General features: G+C 39.4%; 2 protein-coding genes across 5 annotated transcripts in view; one reads left to right on the forward strand and one right to left on the reverse strand.

Annotated features, from left to right (window-relative positions):
- Window positions 1-21,484, forward strand: part of MFSD6 (major facilitator superfamily domain containing 6) — an 88,296-nt gene that overhangs the window by 16,636 nt on the left and 50,176 nt on the right. For all 4 annotated transcript variants that reach the window (XM_074009589.1, XM_015432499.4, XM_005573760.5 and 1 more), the window contains exon 2: window positions 12,368-13,958. In XM_074009589.1, the coding sequence (XP_073865690.1) occupies window positions 12,421-13,958 (1,538 nt within the window). In that variant the 5' untranslated portion in view covers window positions 12,368-12,420. The remainder of the gene's footprint in view (window positions 1-12,367; window positions 13,959-21,484) is intronic.
- Window positions 12,829-21,484, reverse strand: part of NEMP2 (nuclear envelope integral membrane protein 2) — a 90,869-nt gene continuing 82,213 nt past the window's right edge. Inside the window, exon 9 of the mRNA XM_065525781.2 lies at window positions 12,829-14,105. Within this exon, the coding sequence (XP_065381853.1) occupies window positions 14,009-14,105 (97 nt within the window). The 3' untranslated portion in view covers window positions 12,829-14,008. The remainder of the gene's footprint in view (window positions 14,106-21,484) is intronic.

Here is a 21,484-nt window from a genome sequence, read left to right on the forward strand (position 1 = left end):
GGTCTCTCCTGAAACCTTCAGTCCTGTTCCCACTACACTGGTTGCCCTTGTGTCTGGTACAAAGCTGTCATCCTGGGATCTCCAGTTCTGTCATCCCTGTATCCCCATTGCTTCTCTCCCATGTTAGATCTCTTATTTCGTATATCCCATGTCTGTCTTTTGCTTGATTTATCCTTTTGTTCTGGTGGAACACAACCTGAGAAAGGGTACATAAGAGATAAATTTTGTGAGAAATTGAATGCGTAAAATGTCTTTATTTCACCCATAAACTCAAGTAATAATTTGGCTACATATAGATTGTGATGTTGTTGAGATATCTGAAGCCATTCTCATTCCTGATCCTTATTATGTGAAATATTTTATTCTTTGAAAGTTTGTAAGGTAATTCGTTTATCCTGGTATTCTGAAATGTTGATGATGTGCTTTGTCTTGTGTCTACTTTTATCCATTGTGTTAGGTACTAGGTGGGTCATTTCACTTAGACAACTCTTATCTTTCAGTTTTGAGGCATTTTCTTGAAATTTTAAAGTTTTCTTCCCTTAATTTTTTTCTGTTTTTCCTTCTTGGAGTTATTATTTTCTAGATGTTCGACTTCCTGGGAGATGCTGTATCTGTCTAATTTTTTTCTCCTATTTTCATCTCTTTTTTCTTCATATTAAGTTCTTTTGTTGTAGAATACTATAGTTCATTGAGTTTTTACAAAGTGAACACGTCATGAAATAAAGCCCTAGATAAAATATGTTATCAGCACCCCAAAATTCCTTCTAGTCACTGTATCCCTTAAGGGTAACCCCTATCCTAACTTCTTTTAATTAAACTTTATTTTGAGATCATTGTGGATTCACATATAGTTGTTAGAAATTAACAGAGCCATGTCCTATGTATCCTGTACCCCCTGACTTTTCCCCAGTGATAACATCTTGCAAAACTATAGCACAATAGCACAATTGACATTGAGGCAGTCAAGATACAGAATATTTCTCTCTGTCGCCACCAAGGTCCCTCATGTTGCCCTTCTATAGCCACCTCTACTTCCCTGCTGTCCCCACTCTCTAGTGAATTCCTGGCAATCACCTGTCTGTCTCTATTTCAATGATTTTGTCATTTCAAGAATGTTATATGAATAGAATCATACAGTATGTAATGTTTTGAGATAGGATTTTTTCATTCTTTATAATTATCTGGAAATTTATCCAGATTATTGCATGTATCAGTCATTTGCTCCTTTTTATTGCTGCGTAATATCCCATAGTCAAGCTGTAGTACAATTTGTTTAGTCCTTCCGTCCTTTGAAGAGCTTTTGGGTTGTCTCCACTTTTTGGCTATTATGAAGAAAGCTGCTGTAAACATTTATGCACGGGATTCTGTGTGAAAATAAGTTTTCATTTATCTGGAATAAATTCCCAGAAGTATAATTACTGGGTTGTATTGTAATCATGTATTTAGTTTTATAAGAAACTGCTAAACTGCTTTCTAGAGGGGTGTACGATTTTACATCCCCACCCACAGTGTATGAGTAATTTGGTAGTTGTGCCTCCTTATCAGAATTCAGTGTTATTCCTATTTTTATTTTAACAGTTCTTATAGACGTGTGGTGATATAGCATCATGGTTTTAATTTACATTTCCCTAATCATTAATGATGTTGAACATCTTTTCATTTGTATCTATGCATCTATATATCCTGTCTATCCTCTTCAGTGAAATGTCTCTTTATGTCTTTTGTCCATTTTCTAATTGGATTGTTTGTTGAGTTTGGAGAATTCTTTATATATTCTAGAAACGAATCCTTCACTGGATTTGTGGTTTCCAAGTATTTTCTCACAGTCTGTAGCTTGTGTTTTCATCCTCTTTGCAGGGGCTTTTGTAGAGCAAAAGTTTTAAATTTTAATGAAGTCTAACATTAGTTTTTCCTTTTATGGATCATGTTACTGGTGTTAAGTCTAGAAACTCTGCCTAGCACTAGAGGCTAAAGATTTTCTTATTTTTTTTTTCTAAATGTTTTATAGTTTCAAATTGTATAGTTAAGTTAATGATCCATTTTGAGTTAATATTTGTATAAGGTGTAAGACTTAGGTTGAGGTTCATTATTTATTTATTTTTTTTCAGACGCAGTTTCACTCTTATTGCCCAGGCTGGAGTGCAGTGGCTCTATCTCGGCTCACTGCAACCTCTGCCTCCCAGGTTCAAGTGATTCTCCTGCCTCAGCCTCCTAAGTAGCTGGGATTACAGGCGCCTGCTACCATGCCCAACTAATTTTGTATTTTTAGTAGAGACGGGGTTTCTCCATGTTGGTCAGGCTGGTCTTGAACTTCTGACCTCAGGTGATCCGCCTGCCTTGGCCACCGAAGTGCTAGGATTACAGGCGTGAGCCACCATGCCTGGCCGAGGTTCAGTTTTTTGCCCATGGATGTCTAATACCTCAGCACCATTTGTTGAAAGGTTACCTTTCCACCATTGAATTGTTTTTGCATCTTTGTTTAAAAATAGTTGGCATATTTGTGTGGATTTGTTCTGGGTTCTCTATTCTGTTACACTGATCTGTGTGTCTGTCCTTCTGCTAATACCCCACGGTCTTAATTAATGCATAGCTATATAATCTTTTTCAAAACTGCTTTAGCTATTCATTTCTTTCCTTTTCTGTATAAATTTTAAAATCTTGTCTATATCTACAAAAATATGTTGCTGAGATTTTGATAGGAGTTGTGTTAAACCTGTATATCAATTTGAGGAGAACTGAAATTCATAAACATGGATCCATTTATTTAGCTCTTTGATTTCTTTCATCAGCATTTTATGGTTTTCAGCATAAGGCCTTTTACACATTTTTTAAATTTATACCCAAGTGTTTCTTTTTTAAGCAGTTGTAAATGGTGTTATAATTTTGGTGTCCTTGTGTTCATTGCTAGCATATAGAAATACAATTAATTATTGTATGTTTATCTTGTATCCTGTGAACTTGCTGAACTCACTTATTAGTTCTAGAAGTTTATTTATAGGTTTCTTGGGATTTTCTACCTAGTCATGTTAACTGCAAATAGGGACAGTTTCTTCGTTTTTGATCTGTACGTCTTTTGTTTTCTTTTATTTCCTATTGCACTGGTGAGAACTTCCAGCATTGTATTGCATAAGAATGATGAGAACAGACAGTCTTGCCTTGTTCCCTATCTCAGAGAAAAAGCATTCAGTCTTTCACCATGGAGTGCAGTGTTACCCATGGATTTCCGTAGGTGATCTTTATCAAACTGAGAACATTCCCCTCTGTTCCTATTTTTCTGAGATTTTTATCTCAGAACCTATTTTCTGAGACTTTTTCTGTGGTATTTGGCTGCAGTTGAAGTTATTATCTAAATGAATATTTAATTTTATCAAATGTTTTTCTGTATTGATTGGTAAGCTCAAGTAATTTTTCTTCTTTAGCTTATTAACATGGTAGATTGAATTGACTGACTTTCAAATATTGCATCAGCCTTGTATTTCTGGAATCAACCACACTTGGTCATGGTGTATAATTCTTTTTATATGTTGCTAAATTCTCTTTTCTAATTATTTTCTTAAGGGTTCTTGTATTTAGATTTACCAGGGATATTAGTGGTTTTCTGTTTTTTTGGACAGTCTTTTTTCTGGACATAGTATTTTGCATTAACAATTCTTTTCTTTTAGCACTTAAAAAAAATTGTGCCACTTCTGGTATCTGTGGTTTCTCAGAAATCTGCTATCATTTCAATTGTTTTTCTCCCATCAGTACGTTGTGTCTCTCTGCTTTCAAAATTTTTTTCCTTGCCTTTAGTTTTCAGAAGTTTGACTATGATATGTTTTGGTGTGGGTATTTTGTTTTAGGTTTATCCTGTTGGGATTGCTCAGTTCCTGGAATCTGTAGGTTTATGTCTTTTGCCAGTTTGAGAAGTTTTCAGCCTTTACTTCTTTGACAACTTTTTCACCCCCTTTTTTTCTCCTCACCTTCCAGAACTATGATGACATGAACATTAGATCTTTAGTTACAGTCTCATAGGTCCTTAAGCCTCTTTCAGTTTATTTTCTCTCTGTTCAGATTGTGTAATGCTTATTGTTCTGTATCCCAATTCACTCATTAATCCCTCTGTCCCCTCCATTCTGCTATTAAGTGCATCCATTAAGATTTATTTGGTTATTGTATTTTCCAGTTCTAAGTTTTCCATTTTTTTCTTACATTTCTTTGCTGAGACTTTCTATTTTTTGATTTTGTTTCAAGCATGTTTATAATTGCCTATTTAAGCATTTTTAGGATGGCTTTTAAAAAATATTTCAAATTCAGGAGGCACAATGCATGTTTGTTACATGGGTATATTGTGTAGTGGCGGGGATTGGGCTTCTAGTGTACCCATCACCCAAATATTGAACATTGTACACAACAGGCATTTTTTCAGCCCTCATCCCCTTTCCATTCTCCTCATTTTTGGAGTCCCCAGTGTCTGTTATTTCCAAATGATGGTTGTTTTTAAAATGGATGTCATTCCTGTCATCTCAGTGTTGGCATCCATTGATTGTCTTTCTCCATTCAATTTGAGATCTTCCTGGTTCTTGGTGTGATGTATGATTTTTGATTGAAAGCAAGACATTTTGGGTATTATTTTATGAGACTGTGGATCTTATTTAGACCTTCTGCTTTAGCTGACTTTTTCTGAAACTGCTCTGGCAAGAGAGGGGAGGATGCTGCCTTATTACTGCCAGCTGGAGGTAGAAGTCCAAGTTCCTCACTCAGCCTCTCTGGATACCTGAAGGTGAAAGACTTTTTGTTACTGTGAAGTGGAGATGGACATTTCAGCTCTCCAGTAGGCCTCCTCACATGGCCTTCAGTGACACCCATTGAGAGTGAGGGGTGGACCTCCTTATTGCTTGCCAGTAGTAAAAGTCCCAATTCTCTAACTCCTGACATTACCCCAGTGGGGAAAGGTAAGGGTGCCTTGTTATCAACAGGTGAGTTGGCAGTCCAGGCTCCCCATGTAATCTCCACTGATACTGTGGCCTCATTACTGCCTAGCAGGGATGAAAGTCCTTGCTCCTTTATCTTCTCTGATCCCACCTCAGTTGAGGGATTGGGGGTTTCCCATTATAGCCTGGTAAGGGCAGAATTCTAGGCTCCCCGCTCAGCCTTTGATGGTGTGGGCAGGAGTGGGAATAGGGTTATGGTCATTTTTTCTGTGGTATTTGGCTGCAGTAGAAGTTATTATCTAAAGTTTTCTGACTTTCTAGACTGCCCCTTTCCTGGTTCATTAGATAGAGAGAGCAGACACTTGTTGGGGCTTTTTGTTTGCACCCATCTGCACCCATCGGTATTTCTTGGTTCTTCAGCTCTACTCATACCTGTGTTTTTCCTTGCGTACCAAGGTCCGTAGCTGGTCTGCCTTTTTTTGTCTATCTTTCAGAGTCTTCTATGTTTACTTTAAATATTATTGTCTATAGGTTTTAGTTGTACTTAGCAGAAGCGATAGAGAAAATTGTGTCTACTCCATCTTCTTGGAAGAGAAGTCTACGACTTTTTTTTTTTTTTTTTTTTTTGAGACAGAGTTTCACTCTTGTCACCCATGCTGGAGTGCAATGGTACAATCTTGGCTCACTGCAACCTCCACCTCCACCTCCTGGGTTCAAGCGATTCTCCTGTCTCAGCCTCCTGAGTAGCTGGGATTACAGGTGCTTGCTACCACGCCCAGCTAATTTTTGTATTTTTAGTAGAGATGGGGTTTCACCATGTTGATCACACTGGTCTCGAACTCCTGACCTCAGGTGATCCACCTCAGCCTTCCAAAGTACTGGGATTACAGGTGTGAGCCACTGTGCCCTGCCATGTCTACCACTTTTAATACCATAACTTAGTTTTGCCTGCTTATTGTTTTTCCATAAGCAGAATCATGTGCTCAGTGATCTTTTGTTGTACAGTATCTTTGGATGGAAAATCTACAATTTATGTATCTGCTTATGTAACTGCTCCCAGTTTTGAGCCATTAAAATTATTCTGCAGTGAATATGTTTATAGATGTCTTTCAGCGAACATATATGTCTTTTGGTTATCATAGGGTGTTACACTCAAGATTAGTAGCTATTTCCAGTTTTTAAAGTAGTGTATCAATTTACAGTCCCACCAGCAATCTGTGAGAGTTCTAATGCTCCACATCCTCATCAACTTTTGATATTACAGGTTGAGCATCCTTTATTTAAAATGCTTGGGAACAGGAGTATTTTGGATTTAGGATTTTTTCTAATTTTAGAATATTTGTTTTATACTTACGTTCAGCCTTCTAAATCCAAAAATCCAAAATGCTACAATGTGCATTTCCTTTGAGTGTCATGTTGGCACTCAGACATTTAGAGATGCTTATTTATTTATTTATTTGTTTATTTATTTATTGAGACAGAGTTACGCTCTTTCGCCCATGCTGGAGGGCAGTGGCACTATCTCAGCTCACTGCAACCTCTGCTTCCTGGGTTCAAGTGATTCTCCTGCCTCAGCCCCCCGAGTAGCTGGGATTACAGGCATCTGCCACCATGCCCAGCTAATTTTTTTGTATTTTTTAATAGAGATGGGGTTTTGCCACGTTGGCCAGGCTGGTCTCGAACTCCTGGCCTCAAGTGATCTGCCTCCCTCGGCCTCTCAAAGTGCTGGGATTTCAGGTGTGAGCCACCATGCCCGGGCTCAATCTTTTTTATTTTAGCCATTTTTAGAGTATATTACATTATTGTATTCTGGTTTTAATGCTTTCACTGGTGATTTATCAAGTTGAACATCTTTTTACATATTTATTGGCCATTTGTATAGGCTCCTTTTGTGAGGTGCCTGTTCAAGCTTTTCCCTTATTTTTCCTATTGGGTTGCCTGATATTTTCCTACTGATTTTTTTTCTATTGATTTTAAATAATAAATTTTTGTGTATCTGGATACATTATTTTGTTATATATATATATATATCACCAAAATATCTTCTCCCACTCTTTGACTTGCCATTTCAATCTTTAATGGTGCTTATGAACAGAAATTCTTTTTTTTTTTCTTTTTGTTTTTTTGAGATGGAGTGTCGCTGTGTTGCCCAGGCTGGCCCAGGCTGGCCCAGGCTGGACAACAGAGTACAGTGGCGCAATCTCAGCTCACTGCAACCACCTCTGGGGTTCAAGTGATTCTCCTGCCTCAGCCTCCCAAGAAGCTGGGATTACAGGCACCCGCCACCTTGCCCGGCTAATTTTTGTATTTTTTAGTAAAGATGGGGTTTCATCACATTGGCCAGGCAGGTTTTGAACTCCTGATCTCAGGTGATCCTCCTAAAGTGCTGAGATTACAGGCATGAGCTACTGCGCCCAGCTGGAAATTCTTAATTTTAATGTAGTTCAATTATTTTTTCTTCCTTAATGTTTAGTATACTCTGTGTCTTATTTAGTAAATATTTTCCTATCTATAAGTCTTTAAGATATTTTTCTATGTTTTCTTCTAAAAGCTGTCTTATTTAATCTTTTACTTTTAAATCTACAATCTATCTGGAATTGATTTTTGCATGTGATGTGAGATACATATATCTGTTTATTGTTGCTCTTGTTCTTCATTTTCCTAAGAAATTGCCTCAAATTTGTCTTTCATATCATCTCTTAATTTTGCATTTATGCTATAATACTTATAAATTCCAGAGCTTTTTATTCAAGCATTCCTTTTATCTGCCCATACTACTTCTTCTTTAAAAATATGTATTATTCTGGTATTGTTTCATAGTTGCATGATTTTCTCTTATTTCTGAAGATACTAAGAATATATTAAAAAGTATTTTCCTTTTTACTTGGCTTCTGATTTCTCTGGACTGATAGTGTTTCTTGTTTTGGTTCTGTTTTTCATGTAACAGACTTTCCTCAAATGTCTTATAATCCTTGGTAATTACTCATATTTAGTGGAAGATCTTGATAACTCTGAGCTCCTGTGTCGGGTCATTAGGTTGTGTTGTTTAGTTGGAGAGGCTTCAGTGTAAGCATCTAGAGGTCATTCCTCTTAGGCTAACGAGATTCTCTAGAGAAGAGCCTTCAACTTTCCTGCCTAGAGGATGGAAGTTTTGCCAGCCTCTGGGAACCTCCTGAGGAAAGTAGGATGGGGAAAGGGGCCAAGGCTCAGAATCCAGGATGTGTATGTTCACTTGATGCCCTGCTTTCAGCATGGCACCGCTTACAACTCTGCTTGGTGCTGTATGGCCAGAAAACCTCTGTGTTTCTTGTTTGTTTGTTTTTGTTACCCAGGCTGGAATGCAGTCGCACGATCCTCGGCTCACTGCAACCTCCGGCTCCTGGGTTCAAGTGATTCTCTTGCGTCAGCCTCTCAAGTAGCTGGAATTACAGACGCCTGCCACCAGGCCTGGCTAATTTTTGTATTTTTAGTAGAGACAGGATTTTGCCAAGTTGGCCAGGCTGGTCTCGAACTCCTGACCTCAAATGATCCACCCACCTCAACCTCCCAAAGTGCTCGAATTACAGGAGTGAGCCAGTGCAACTGGCCAAAACCTCTGTGTTTTACTTTCCAGAGGAAAATAACCTGCATTTGTTTGGGGTTTAGACTTTCAGTCTGCTCTATTTGAGCACCTCCCCAACCCCCGCCACCGCCCCCCACTCTCTCCCTCTCTCTCACTCACTCACTCACTTATTCACACATACATTCTTTCTCTTACTTGCAGATAAATATAGCTAACTTATGAGCCTTTGAGGGATTCTGAGTAGTAAATTTCATTAGTTCTTGGCTTTCCCTATAATCAACCAAGGTTTTAGTCTTCTCAGATCTACCAAGTCTTTTACCAATTGTTTACTTTCTGCTTTCCAGAATTTAGTTTTATTGCTATTATGTGCTCTTTAATTTTTCTAGCTTGAATTATGACTTTTACAGTGTGTGTGTATGTTTGTGTGTATGTGTGTTTATTGTCATTTTAGTGGGTTCAGGGAAGGATTGAAACTACATGTGTTTAATCTGCTCTCTTTACCCAGAAGTATCATATAATTTTATACATTTGAAACACAAGAAATGTTTCTTTCAATTTTGAGCTCATGAATTAAATTAATTTAGAAAATAGATTTGAGGGCAAATTATTTGTTCTTTTCAGATGATAAAATAGAATTGGAGCCGCTGAGTTGGATAGATGAAGGCACTAATGATGAAGGAAAAATAGGTATAGAACATTGAAGAAGGTCATTTATAGCTAAGCAGCAAAAGATTGGATTTTGCTTTTCCTTCATGTTTTCTAGGAGGAAAAAAATGTTTTCCTTTCACTATTAAGAAAAACCTGATTTGGAAACTAGATAGAGGTGGTGGCCATATACATTGTGAATATAGTAAATGCCACTGAATTGTTTACTTTAAAAATGGTTAATTTTGTGTTATGTGAATTTCACTTCAGTTAATTTTTTTTTTTTTTTTTTTTTTTTTTTTTTTTTTTTTTTGAGTCGCCCAGGCTGGAGTGCAGTGGCACGATCTTGGCTCACTGCAAGCTCCGCCTCCTGGGTTCACGCCATTGTCCTGCCTCAGCCTCCAGAGTAGCTGGGACTACAGGTGCCCACCACCACGCCTGGCTAATTTTTTGTATTTTCAGTGGAGACAGAGTTTCACCGTGTTAGCCTGGATGGTCTCGATCTCCTGAACTCGTGATCTGCCCCATCTTGGCCTCCCAAAGTGCTGGGATTACAGGCGTGAGCTACCGCACCTGGCCTTCAGTTAAAATTTTTTTTAACCTAAAAAACCCACATGAACATTTTCAAAGCTTACAGCTACATTGACATCTGGCTTTTGGGGATAACAGATAAATTGACTCCTTACATAGGTCTCCTTAAGTTGTGTTTCCATTGTCTACCTAGGAGCTTTGTAGAGATTAAAAAATGCTTGCAAGCATAGTTGTAGAAGATTTTTCAGAATGTTATTCATTTTGGGAAAAGAAAGAGCAAGATCTATTCCAAGGGGTGGTAAGTGAAATTGATACTTTTCTCTAGTAAAGAAAGTAAAAGGAGGTGGGTGCAGTGGCTTACTCCTGTAATCCCAGCACTTTGGGAGGCTGAGGCAGGAGGATCACTTGAGCCCAGAAGTTGGAGAACAGCCTGGGCAACATGGCAAAAACCCCATCTCTACAAAAATTAGCTGGGCATGGTAGCATGCGTCTGTAGTCCTAGCTACTAAGGAGGCTAAGGTGGGAGGATTGCTTGAGACCAGGAGGTTGAGTCTGCAGTGCCATAATTACACCACTGCACTCTAGCCTGGGTGACAGAGTAAGACCCTGTTTCTCAAAAAAGAAAAAAGAAAGAAAAGAAGGTGAAAGGAATTAACACATATTTAATGTATATACCTCCTACCATCAGAATATGTTCCAACATAATTCTTGATGCACACAAGATCTTTTGACTCTTTAATCATTCAATCTTTAATAGAAGAAAGGGAAAATCTGATGGGGATGGTGGCACAGTTCCTATAAATTTATAGAAATATATATTGCTAATCTCTTACATGAAAAAGTTTCTTTTTTTTTTTTTGAGACTGAGTCTTGCTCTGTCGCCAGGCTGGAGTATAGTGGCCCAATCTCTCCTCACTGCATCCTCTGCCTCCTGGGTTCAAGCGATTCTCCTGCCTCAGCCTCCCAAGTAGTTGGGACTACAGGCGCGCCACCAGGCCCAGCTAATTTTTGTACTTTTTGTAGAAACGGAGTTTCACCATGTTGGCCAGGATGGTCTCAATCTCCTGAACTCATGATCCGCCCCTTCAGCCTCCCAAAGTGCTGGGATTACAGATGTAAGCCACTGTGCCCGGCCAAAGCACTGTTTCTCAAAAAGGTTTACTGGCGTCTTATCTAAAATGTGTTATTTTTTTAGTTTAGTGTGTCTTAGAGCAGGGTTCCCCAACCCCCGGGCTATGGACCCTAGCACTCCGTGGCCTGTTAGGAATTGGGCTGCACAGCAAGAGCGGGCCAGCACGCATTGTCACATGAGCTCTGCCTCCTGTCATATCAGTAGAGGCATTAGATTTGCACAGGAGCATGAACGCTATTGTCAACTGTGCATGTGAGGGATGTAGTTTGTATGCTCCTTATCAGAACCTAAGAATCACCCTGGTGATCTGAGGTGGAGCAGTTCATCCCAAAACCAACCTCCTCTCCCCATCTGAGGAAAAATTGTCTTCCATGAAACCAGTCCCTGGTGCCAAAATGGTTGGGGACTACCGTTGTAGACAGCATGTGTCCTGAAGCCATAATATCAGGGTTCAGATCCTGGCACTGCCTCTTAATAGTTAAACCTGCCATGCCTCATTCTTCTCATCTGTAAAATGGACAAGATAATAGGGCTATTATGATCAATATGAATGTATACATTTAAAGATCTTTTAATGTTATCTGGTACAGAGTGCTCAATAAGTATTATCTGCTCTTTTTTCTTGCCATTTTTTAAAATTGCTACCTATAAAGCACGTCTGGAGAACTGTACATAATATATGCAATGTGAAGACTACTTCATTACCAGGATGTCTTTGTCATGGCTCCAGTGAGCACTATAGTTGCAACAGTGCCATTGGCTTCCTCTTTCTCATTACATTTGTGGTTGTAGTTAAGTGCAACCTATTTTTCCTTAGAAACAGAATGTTTTTGCTACCTTTATTTTCTAAAGAATCCTAGACTTCGTAATGCAGTAGATTTGTTTGAACAGTAAAATCAAGAAACTATAAACAGTGTTTATTTTCAACTGTCTGTATTTGGTTTAGACATAATCCCTATTATTTGTACATTTTCCCTTGGAATCAGTGAAAAGACTGGGAATGAATCTGAGCTGTAAACCTGCCATTGGAAGATGTAATTAGTCAGTCAGTGGCCACAAAGAGTATTCAATTTTTTTTAAATGCTATTTTCCTTACCAGTAAGTATTGTGTGGCTGCAAGTGATAAATGATGGAGAATGCTCTCTTGCAATTACTATTTTAGTTTGTAACTGCTTAATTTCCTGCAAGATGAAGTTCTATGTTTACATGTTATGATTTTCTTTTCTTTTTTTTTCTTTTTTTTTTTTTTTTTTTTGAGACAGAATCTCGATCTGTCACCCAGGCTGGAGTGCAGTGGCACCATCTCTGCTCACTGCAAGCTCCGCCTCCCGGGTTCATGCCATTCTCCTGCCTCAGCCTCCTGAGTAGCTGGGACTACAGGCGCCCACCACCAGGCCTGGCTAATTTTTTGTATTTTTAGTAGAGATGGGGTTTCACCGTGGTAGCCAGGATGGTCTCAATCTCCTGACCTCATGATCTGCCCTCCTCGGCCTCCCAAAGTGCTGGGATTACAGGCGTGAGCCACCGCGCCCGGTCTACATGTTATGATTTTCATTACTAAGCCATCTTTTAAATTTTACTTTACAGATCAACAGTACAAATTCCGAAGGTTGTAAACTTGCTGATGGTGGTGGTAAGCCATGGCAGATGATAAAGTTGCTATTTTAACGGATGATGAAGAGGAACAGAAGAGAAAGTATGTGCTTGCAGATCCCTTTAATGGTATTTCCAGGGAACCAGAACCACCTTCGAATGAAACACCTTCCTCCACAGAAACATCTGCTATTCCTGAGGAGGAAATAGACTGGATAGAGAAACATTGTGTTAAGATAAACAATGATCTTCTAATTTCCAAGGTCTTTTATTTTTTCTTTTACTCTGCCTATGGCTCTCTCTATCCCCTTTTGCCTGTGTATTACAAACAGCTGGGAATGTCTCCAAGCCAGAGTGGACTACTAGTAGGTATTCGCTACTTCATTGAATTCTGCAGTGCCCCCTTTTGGGGTGTAGTTGCAGATCGCTTTAAAAAAGGCAAAATTGTCCTCCTCTTTTCTCTTTTGTGTTGGGTTTTATTCAACTTGGGCATTGGATTTGTCAAACCTGCTACCTTGAGATGTGTACCAAAGATTCCCCCAACAGCTCATCCCACCAATGCAAGTCACCAGTTAACTATCCTGCCAACAAATTCTTCCTTTACCTCTTTCCTCACCATATCACCAAAAATGCGTGAGAAAAGAAACCTGCTTTTGGAAACAGGGCTCAATGTCTCGGACACTGTTACTTTGCCAACAGCTCTAAACATGAACAGTGAACCCACTCTGCAGCCCCAGACAGATGAGATTACTAACCGTATGATGGACTTGACTTTGAACTCAAGCACAGCAACCCCTGTTGTCCCCCCAGGAAGTGTAACCAAGGAGACAACCACTGTTATTGTTACCACCACCAAATCTTTACCTTCTGACCAAGTCATGCTTGTTTATGATCAGCAAGAAGTTGAAGCTATATTCTTGGTGATCTTGGTAGTTGTCATAATAGGAGAATTTTTCAGTGCCTCTTCTGTCACAATTGTAGACACAGTGACACTCCAGTATCTGGGAAAACACAGAGATCGCTATGGGTTGCAGCGCATGTGGGGCTCCCTGGGCTGGGGCCTGGCGATGCTGTCCGTGGGCATCGGGATTGACTACACCCACATCGAAGTGCTCATCGATGGAAAGGGGTGTAAGCCCCCTGAGTACAGGAATTACCAGATCGTCTTCATCGTCTTCGGCGTTCTCATGACCATGGCCTTGATCGTTGCTACTCAGTTCCGGTTCCGGTACAACCATTTCAAAAACAATGATTCTAAAGGGAAAGAGGTGGAGATTCCGCAGGTGGAAAGGAACAACTCCACAGAGTCCTCTGAGGAGACACCAACCACCACAAGCCACTCGCAGGCCTTCAGCTTTTGGGACTTAATCAAGCTGCTGTGCAGCGTGCAGTACGGCTCAGTGCTGTTTGTGGCTTGGTTCATGGGTTTTGGATATGGCTTCGTGTTCACCTTTCTCTACTGGCATTTGGAAGACCTGAATGGAACTACAACCCTCTTTGGGGTCTGTTCAGTCCTGAGTCATGTGTCTGAGCTGACAGCATATTTTTTTAGTCACAAGCTTATTGAATTGATCGGCCACATCAGGTAAGAATATGCTTACAATTGCTGCCCCTCAGCAATTGAACTTTATCTTTTTATAGTTTATAGTTCCTTTTACTACATTTTAAGGTATTATAATTTGTGTTGAGGATAGGGTTGGAGTGGAAATGGGGATTTCTGTTTCTCTTCCTCCTTAAAATAGAAACAAAGGAAAGGAAGTCATGAACCTGGTTGGATTATCACAAATAAATAAAGAATGGCTTCCTCTGCTCTCCCACCCCACAGAAAAGACCTGTAGGCTACCTAGCTATGTGCTAAGAGACTCTCACAGTACATGTTTTCAGGTATAGGAACACCAGCTTATTATTCCACAGAGGGTCCACCCATCCTAGGCATTTATGAAGCAGAGCTTAAATAGATAAAGTGGACTTTTTTAAAGCCTTTATTCTCAGCCACTTGCTGACATAGATAGAGCCTGAATATATGGCATCTAAAGATGTCCATTATATCTAATAAGACTGTGTTGTAACCCACCATAATCCCTAATTCCATAATACTACATGGATGAGGTTCTTAAGTATTTTTTTGGATTATTACATGACTCCCTGCATTTTTGTCTACCATGAAGATAGGATATTTGAAAATCTTTCTTCCACCTAAAATTTCCCATGTAATTCTTTTAGTTATAAAAAAAATCTGTAGGCTGGGCACAGTGGCTCACACCTGTTAATCCCAGCACTTTGGAAGGCCGAGGCAGGTGGATCACTTGAAGTCAGGAGTTTGAGACCAGCCTAGCCAACATGGTGAAACCCCATCTCTACTAAAAATACAAAAGTTAGCCGGGTATGGTAGCACACACCCATAGTCCCAGCTGCTTGGGAGGCTGAGGCACAAGAATCAGTTGAACCCAGGAGGCAGAGGTTGCAGTGAGTTGAGATCGCACCACTGCACGCCAGCCTGGGCAACAGAGTGAGACTCCATCTAAAAAAAGAAAACACCCTATAAGTGCCTAGTGTTTCTTGTTGTGTACTGTTTCTTCTCACCATTAATGTATATTTTGCTCTTTAGAGATCTTTCTGCGCTGTTGGCTCTAAACGTGGAGCCAGCTCCACTTAAGCATTCTTGCCTTATAGAAAAGTACGACATGTCTGTTCCTAAAATGTGAAGTTGCTATAACTAAAAGAAAGCAACCAGATGTGTTTGTGTGTATTTAAATCTGCTATTTCTATAAGAAATTAAAGAGGAGAAATAGACAATGATAAGATTTGACAATCCTTTATTTCCCTTCTATTAACTGAAGAAAATACTTTATAATTTAAAGTTTCAACCTAGAATCAATCATTTCTTTAAGCAATTGTGAGTATTTTTTGTTGTTGTTGGTTTAGTTTTGCTTCGGGAGGTGGTGTTCTGTTCCTTCCCTTTCTTAGATCTTGGATCCCTTTGTTGTCACTAAACAAAGTCAGGCACTGTGTGGATATTTCCTGGACCCACAGAACCCCCGAGGCACATTTTGTAAGACCATTCCGAGAAAGAGAGCCCACATAATATTAAGGACTCAGAATGTCCTTTAATTTTGTCCACACTATGTTTAGATTATCTGAGCTGTTTGAATTGACCGAGATGAATCAGATGCCTCCCTTCAACTTGGGCATATAAGCAAATCTCACTGCATTTAATAATGTCTTTAAAATCACTGTTATTCATTCCCAGAAAGGTACCCAGTTAGGTCTTACCAACGAGTGGAGTTCTTAGACGTCATTATTTAATAAGTCAATAGCATGAGTTCAATACTGACTCAGTACAGAGTGTGTGTTCAGGTTCTATTTTCAAAGGAATTGTTAGGTTCTTTCCACATGCTAAGAAAAGATGGTTCTCGTCTACCTTTGCCTTTTGTCTGAGACATATGCAGCATTTTCATGATAAAATCCTAGGGGTTTACTACTCCTTTTGGTAAGCTTAGACTTGTGTATTTCTTGGGTAGTATTAGTTACTCATTATTTCAAAACCTACAGTTCACTTAACCTTAATTTTCTGGTTTTACGGACAAAAAGCATCTTCCTTTTCTTGTTTAATAATGTGATGGAAGAAGATGACTATTGTGGTCATATTGCTCCCAAGAGTCTGCAGAAATTCCATCAGTATGTGGTCATTTACCTCTTTTGAATTTTAATTCTGTCCATTAAAATGTATTAATTATTTTAAATGCTTTTAGAAGAGTCTAATAGCTAAAATGAGACTATGTCCACATACTCGGGTAGAATGGGTCTGTTCCTTTTGTGAGAATTTTGGGAGCTCAGTCAGGTGGTATTGGTTGTGATTTGGGGATTTACACTTTCCGCTGGAAGAATACCATTCATTAAGTAGTTGGTGAAGAGAAATGATCTCTGAATTATGAGCCTTGATGTGTTGCTTGTAGGATCACAGAAGTAGATCTCCCCATGGCCTTTTTGCATGCATGTATATTATTTCAGTACTTTGTGGTTGTCCTATTGGAAGTTTGTTTTTAGGAGTTGGCACTACCATATATTTGTGGATATTCACAAATTCTCCATCTAGAGTAATAATAAGAAAGATTCATACCAAAAAATAGTTTTTTAAAAATAGCATGTCCAGTTTTGAACTCAGTATTTTAACAGTTTCATAGTATACAACCAGTTTTTCAGGGACTGACCTGTCAGTCTAAAAACACACACAGAGTATCGGATTTCTGATTTTGACCTTGGATTTTGTCCTTCTCTGGAAAGTGACTTTCTCGGGCAAATAGGATAATAATGCTAAATATTTCCACTTTTAAAAATAAATAAATTTCTTTTGATTCGAAATCATAAGACTTTGGAATTTACAGCAAGTATATTTTTAGGCTATAAATGATTAACAAGATATAAGTGTATCTTAAGGTATCTTCACATTGCTTAACATTTTAGCAGCCATGAGTAGGATTGTAATCAAAATACATTGCAGTAAAACATTTGTAAATTTGTAAATCTTTACTTTCCAGTGTTAGGCCATCCCCTATGTTATTTGATTTAAATGTATTTACATTTTAAGGGACACAGAAAAATCTATTCAATCAATCTGTGACTTTGCCCTGGAATTTTTATACTCAAAGTCAGTTTTGCCATGCAAATATTATCCAGAGGGGGGTTACATTACCTGTTATTAGCCATCAGTTACTGCTCAGTGTTAGCTAAATATACAAATGAACTAGCCAGTCAGTTTGGGAAAGAAGAAAATACCTGATGCAGCTAGTAAGAGGAGGAACACCAGGCTTTCTTGATGGGACGCTGCAGGATGAACCAGAACAGATAGCAAGATGCTGGGCTTCAGCACAGCCAAGGACACATGGGAGGTAGCACATGATAGTCTTGTCATTGGAGGAATAACAGTAAGTATTATAAGAGGGAAGAAACTCTGCAGCTGGGTGTTCAGTGTGAGCTGGCCACTGAAGGGTTTACGGAAGATCATGCCTACTTTTTTTTTTTTTTTCCTCATCATCTTCCTTATTTCTACCTGCCTCATTGTGCCATCTTTGCTGATCTTAGACCCACAGGCTCTCAGGTCCTCTCCTTGCCCCATATGAACGGGTGCTGATTTCTGTTGGCTGTGTTTTCCAGGGTCTGTTCTCATGTCTTCTACCTGGGTTCAGCTAATGTATTGGTTCTCAACTCGCCAAGAGAGCTTTTAAAGCTCCTAATGCCCAGGCTGCACCCAGACCCATTACTTCAGTCTTCTAGAGGTGTACCCAGGCATTCAACGCTTTTACAGCTTCCTACTTGATTCTAGTGTGTGCAGCTAAGGTTGAGAACCACCAGGCTAATGAGAGGCATAGGTAAGGGGAGGATTACAGGAAAGGAGGCAGGGGAAAAAGCAGGGCGTTTTACTTCTCTCTTTCCAGCTCATGCAGCATGTTTGTGTAAGATTCGGAGATGGTTTCCTCTAGTCCTCTCTCTGGCATCTGGTAGTTTACTCATGTGCATGTGCTGGTCAGTACTCAGCTGAAGACTCGAGGGGAAGCTACAGATCTCTACAGCTCTCTCTCTCTGTAGCTTTCTCCACTTGGGTACTCTGTCCTGCTTCCCAGACTCTCAGCCTTGTCTCCTGTGCTCTGGAAACCTCTGTGAGCTGCTGCATCTCACCCATGCTCCACCCACTGTGGGTGACCCTGAGCTCCAACAACATTCTCTCCTCTCTTTATTCTTCTGCCCGAGGCCATGGAGAGGCTGCCTGTGGTTCTCATCACAGTGCTCTGGCTTCCCAGCTCTTCTGTCACCTACCTAACCAAGTCCCTGAATTAAGTCAGATTGCTGCCTGCCTCTGATGAGATGCTGACTCATACACCACTCTTCACTACTTACAAAGATCCCTGATGGCAATTGGTACTGTGAAGAAACAGAATAGAAATAGAATAACTCAATTATTGATTAAAAAGCAAAAAGATGGTGGACCTTAAATAACATTTCCCCCATTCTGATTCCTTAAGGGAGGATTAATTCTTCTTTAAAAATGGTTTTTACCACAATAAAAATGTTTTAAAAGACGACTTAATTCTCATAGTAATTTTGGAATTATGAATTCTACATGCTCTAGAGGACCAAGTATTGCTCTGTGTTACTTAAAAATCAAAATCCTAGACATTTGTTCAATTTAGTTGAACAGTTATTTAGGCCCGAAGAACCCCAGATTAGTAAGATGCAGGGGCTGAATACTAAAGGGAAAGGTGTTGGAAAAAACAGGAGAGATTGAGGCCAGATGGATGCTGGGATCAGTAACCTGAGTTTCATCTGGAGGCAGTAGGGAGCCATAGCAAGGTTCAAAGCAGGGAGGACCGTAGATTTTCATATTTCCCTCCCTGCTTTGAACCTTGCTATGGAGGGTAACTTTGAAGCCAGGAGCCCACTGAAAAGGTTCTTAAAATAGTCCAAGTAAGAGATGGTACAGGCCTGAACTGCAGCAGTAGCAAAAGAAATTGAGGGAAGGGATAGATCTGGGAGGTAAAATTGACAGATTTGGATGTGGAAGTGAGGTAGAGACCCCCACATTTCCATCTTGGTATGGTAATTCCAAAAATCTAATAGGAAATTCAGAAAGGAGATGTAGAATGGGGTGGGGGTGTGATTGGTTTGAAGTTGAAACATCAAGATGGGGATGTATCATAAGCCCGAAGCTTACGGGAGAGGTAAGGACAGGGGATGCAGATTTGCAGCAGTGAAAATCGTGAATGTGGATAAGATCAACAAGGAAATCTTGTGGTCTAAGAAGAGAAATGGGCTGAGGAAAATGAATTATAATTGTCTCCAAGATAGTATTTCAAGTTTCTGATTTATTGAAATGTTGGTCTGTGCTTTATTGCTTAAAGTAAGTATTCTTATGCTTGAGAATATTTTGTGTTATATGGAATCGTGTCAAACTGTAACCTGTTTCCATATATTGCTTCAGCAGCAATGGACTTTCTGAGCACCCCCCAATACCATCACCTGAGCCAGGCACCCTCTGTGGGTGTTCCTAGGTGGGCCTAAGACATAAGCAAGGGAGAGAAAAAATAAAAGGAACAGGACTTTAAGGATTGCATGGTGGTTACTGGCAGAGGCTGAGTCAGATTGCCTGGCTCTGCAACTTGGAACCATATGGCCTTGGACAAGTTACAGAACTTTTTGCATCTCTGTTTTATTATCTGTAAATAAGGATATTATTAGTACCTGCTTCTTAGGGTTTTTTATGAAGACTAGATGAGATAAAACATGGCAATTGCTTCAACAGTGATAAGCATATATTAGGAGTTCAGCTTATTTTACTTTTTTTCTGTCAATCTGATATATTATGCAGTTTATAACTACAAGACCCACTGAATCTGATAAAAATACAAGTTGACAGTACAGTATCAGAAGTATACAGATGATTAAACCTGCAAAGTCAAGATGTTTGTGATTTTCAAAATAATTAACATTCCCCCTTAAACATATCTTAGTCAAATTGAAATTTTTCTCCCCAAATTTGTGATGACCATATATTTTCAAATGAAATGGAGTTATATCAAATTGGAAGTGCACTCCTGATACAGCCTTTACATAATAGAATGTTTTGTTCTTATAAACAAAGGTTGTTTTCTTAAAGATTAGTCTAGTCTAGGTGTGGCTCACGCCTATAATCCCAGCACTTTGGGAGGCTGAGGCAGGAGGATGTCTCGAGCCCAGGAGTTCAAGATCAGCATGGGCAACATGGTGAGACCTTGTCTCTACAAAAAATAACATTAACTGGGCATGGTGGCACACGCCTTTAGTCCCAGCTACTTGGGAGGCTGAGGTGGGAGGATCTTTTGAGCCCAAAAGGAAGTCAAGGCTGCAGTGAGCTGTGATCACACCACTGCACTCCAGCCTGGGTGACAGAGCAAGACCCTGTTTCAAAAAAGAAAAGGAGAAAAAAATGACTAGTCTAATTAAGTTAATCAGTACTAGAAAATGAAGTACTTTTATCCTTTCAATTGTGTAGGGTATGTATAAAAAAAAAAACTGTTGATTTGATGTCATCTGGCTAGTTAATGAAATAAAAGGTAATAACTTTTCTTAGCACTGGTGAAATGAGACCTGTTTGGCCTGTGTTTTCTCTGCCAGAGCAGTACATGTAATTGACTGTGGCTTTGAGCCCAGTGTATGAGTATTCTTGGTCATGGCCCAGTTTTTCAGAGGTAGGAAGATTCCATGTGGAAGCCTGCCAGCCGACTTACAGGCATTGTAGAATATAGTTTAGACACAACATCAGTTCTACTGTAATATCAGTGTCAGATTTTAAAATGTGAAATAAATGAGTGCTCTGTAGCAGTGGAATGGGAGTTTACTCACAAGGTGCGAGGAAGGTAGATTGCAGATGTAAAGTGGCTGTGTGTTCTTTTCTTTTTAGTGTAGGGGAGATTTTATGGTTCTGTTGAAGTCATCATTCTCCTCAACTCAGTTTTGTGGTTTTTGTTTGTGTTTTTCATTTAGTAATAAAAACCATGGTAAAGCACAAAGGAAAACAAACATAAGGCCACACTGTAACTCCTGATATTGGATAATCAGCTCAACACATCTACAGGGGTTAGAATTTACATCATCTTGTGTAACTTTATGGTTACAATTTTGAAAGTGAGTATTAGGGTGCTAAAACCATCCTCCATTCATTCAAAAGCAAGTGTTTCATAAAGATAATGTTTTGTGTCCTATTTTAAATTCTAATTATTTTATACAAAATCATAGTAAAAAGAAGTGATGTTAATCTTTTTCCTTGTTTTTGCACTATGTATCTTGGTAAATTAACTCTAGCATACTGGGTAACAGATTTAGAGATAGTATAGTCCAGGCCCCTTATTTTACAGCTCGCCTGAGGATACAAGCCTGAAGTCTTGCACCCTTCAGAGTAGGCCTTGGTGTTAAGTGAGGCCCTTTGAGTTGAACTGGCCTGGCTTCCATCCTGCTTGTGCTCCTTATTTAACTGGATGATCTTGGGCCTGCTGTGTGAGCTGAGTCTCAGTTTTATTCATATGTAAATCTGGAGATACTTATCTCATATTAGAGAGAATTACAGGAGAACTGATGCAA

The sequence above is a fragment of the Macaca fascicularis genome, chromosome 12 (assembly GCF_037993035.2).
Source record: "Macaca fascicularis isolate 582-1 chromosome 12, T2T-MFA8v1.1".
NCBI lineage: Eukaryota > Metazoa > Chordata > Mammalia > Primates > Cercopithecidae > Macaca > Macaca fascicularis.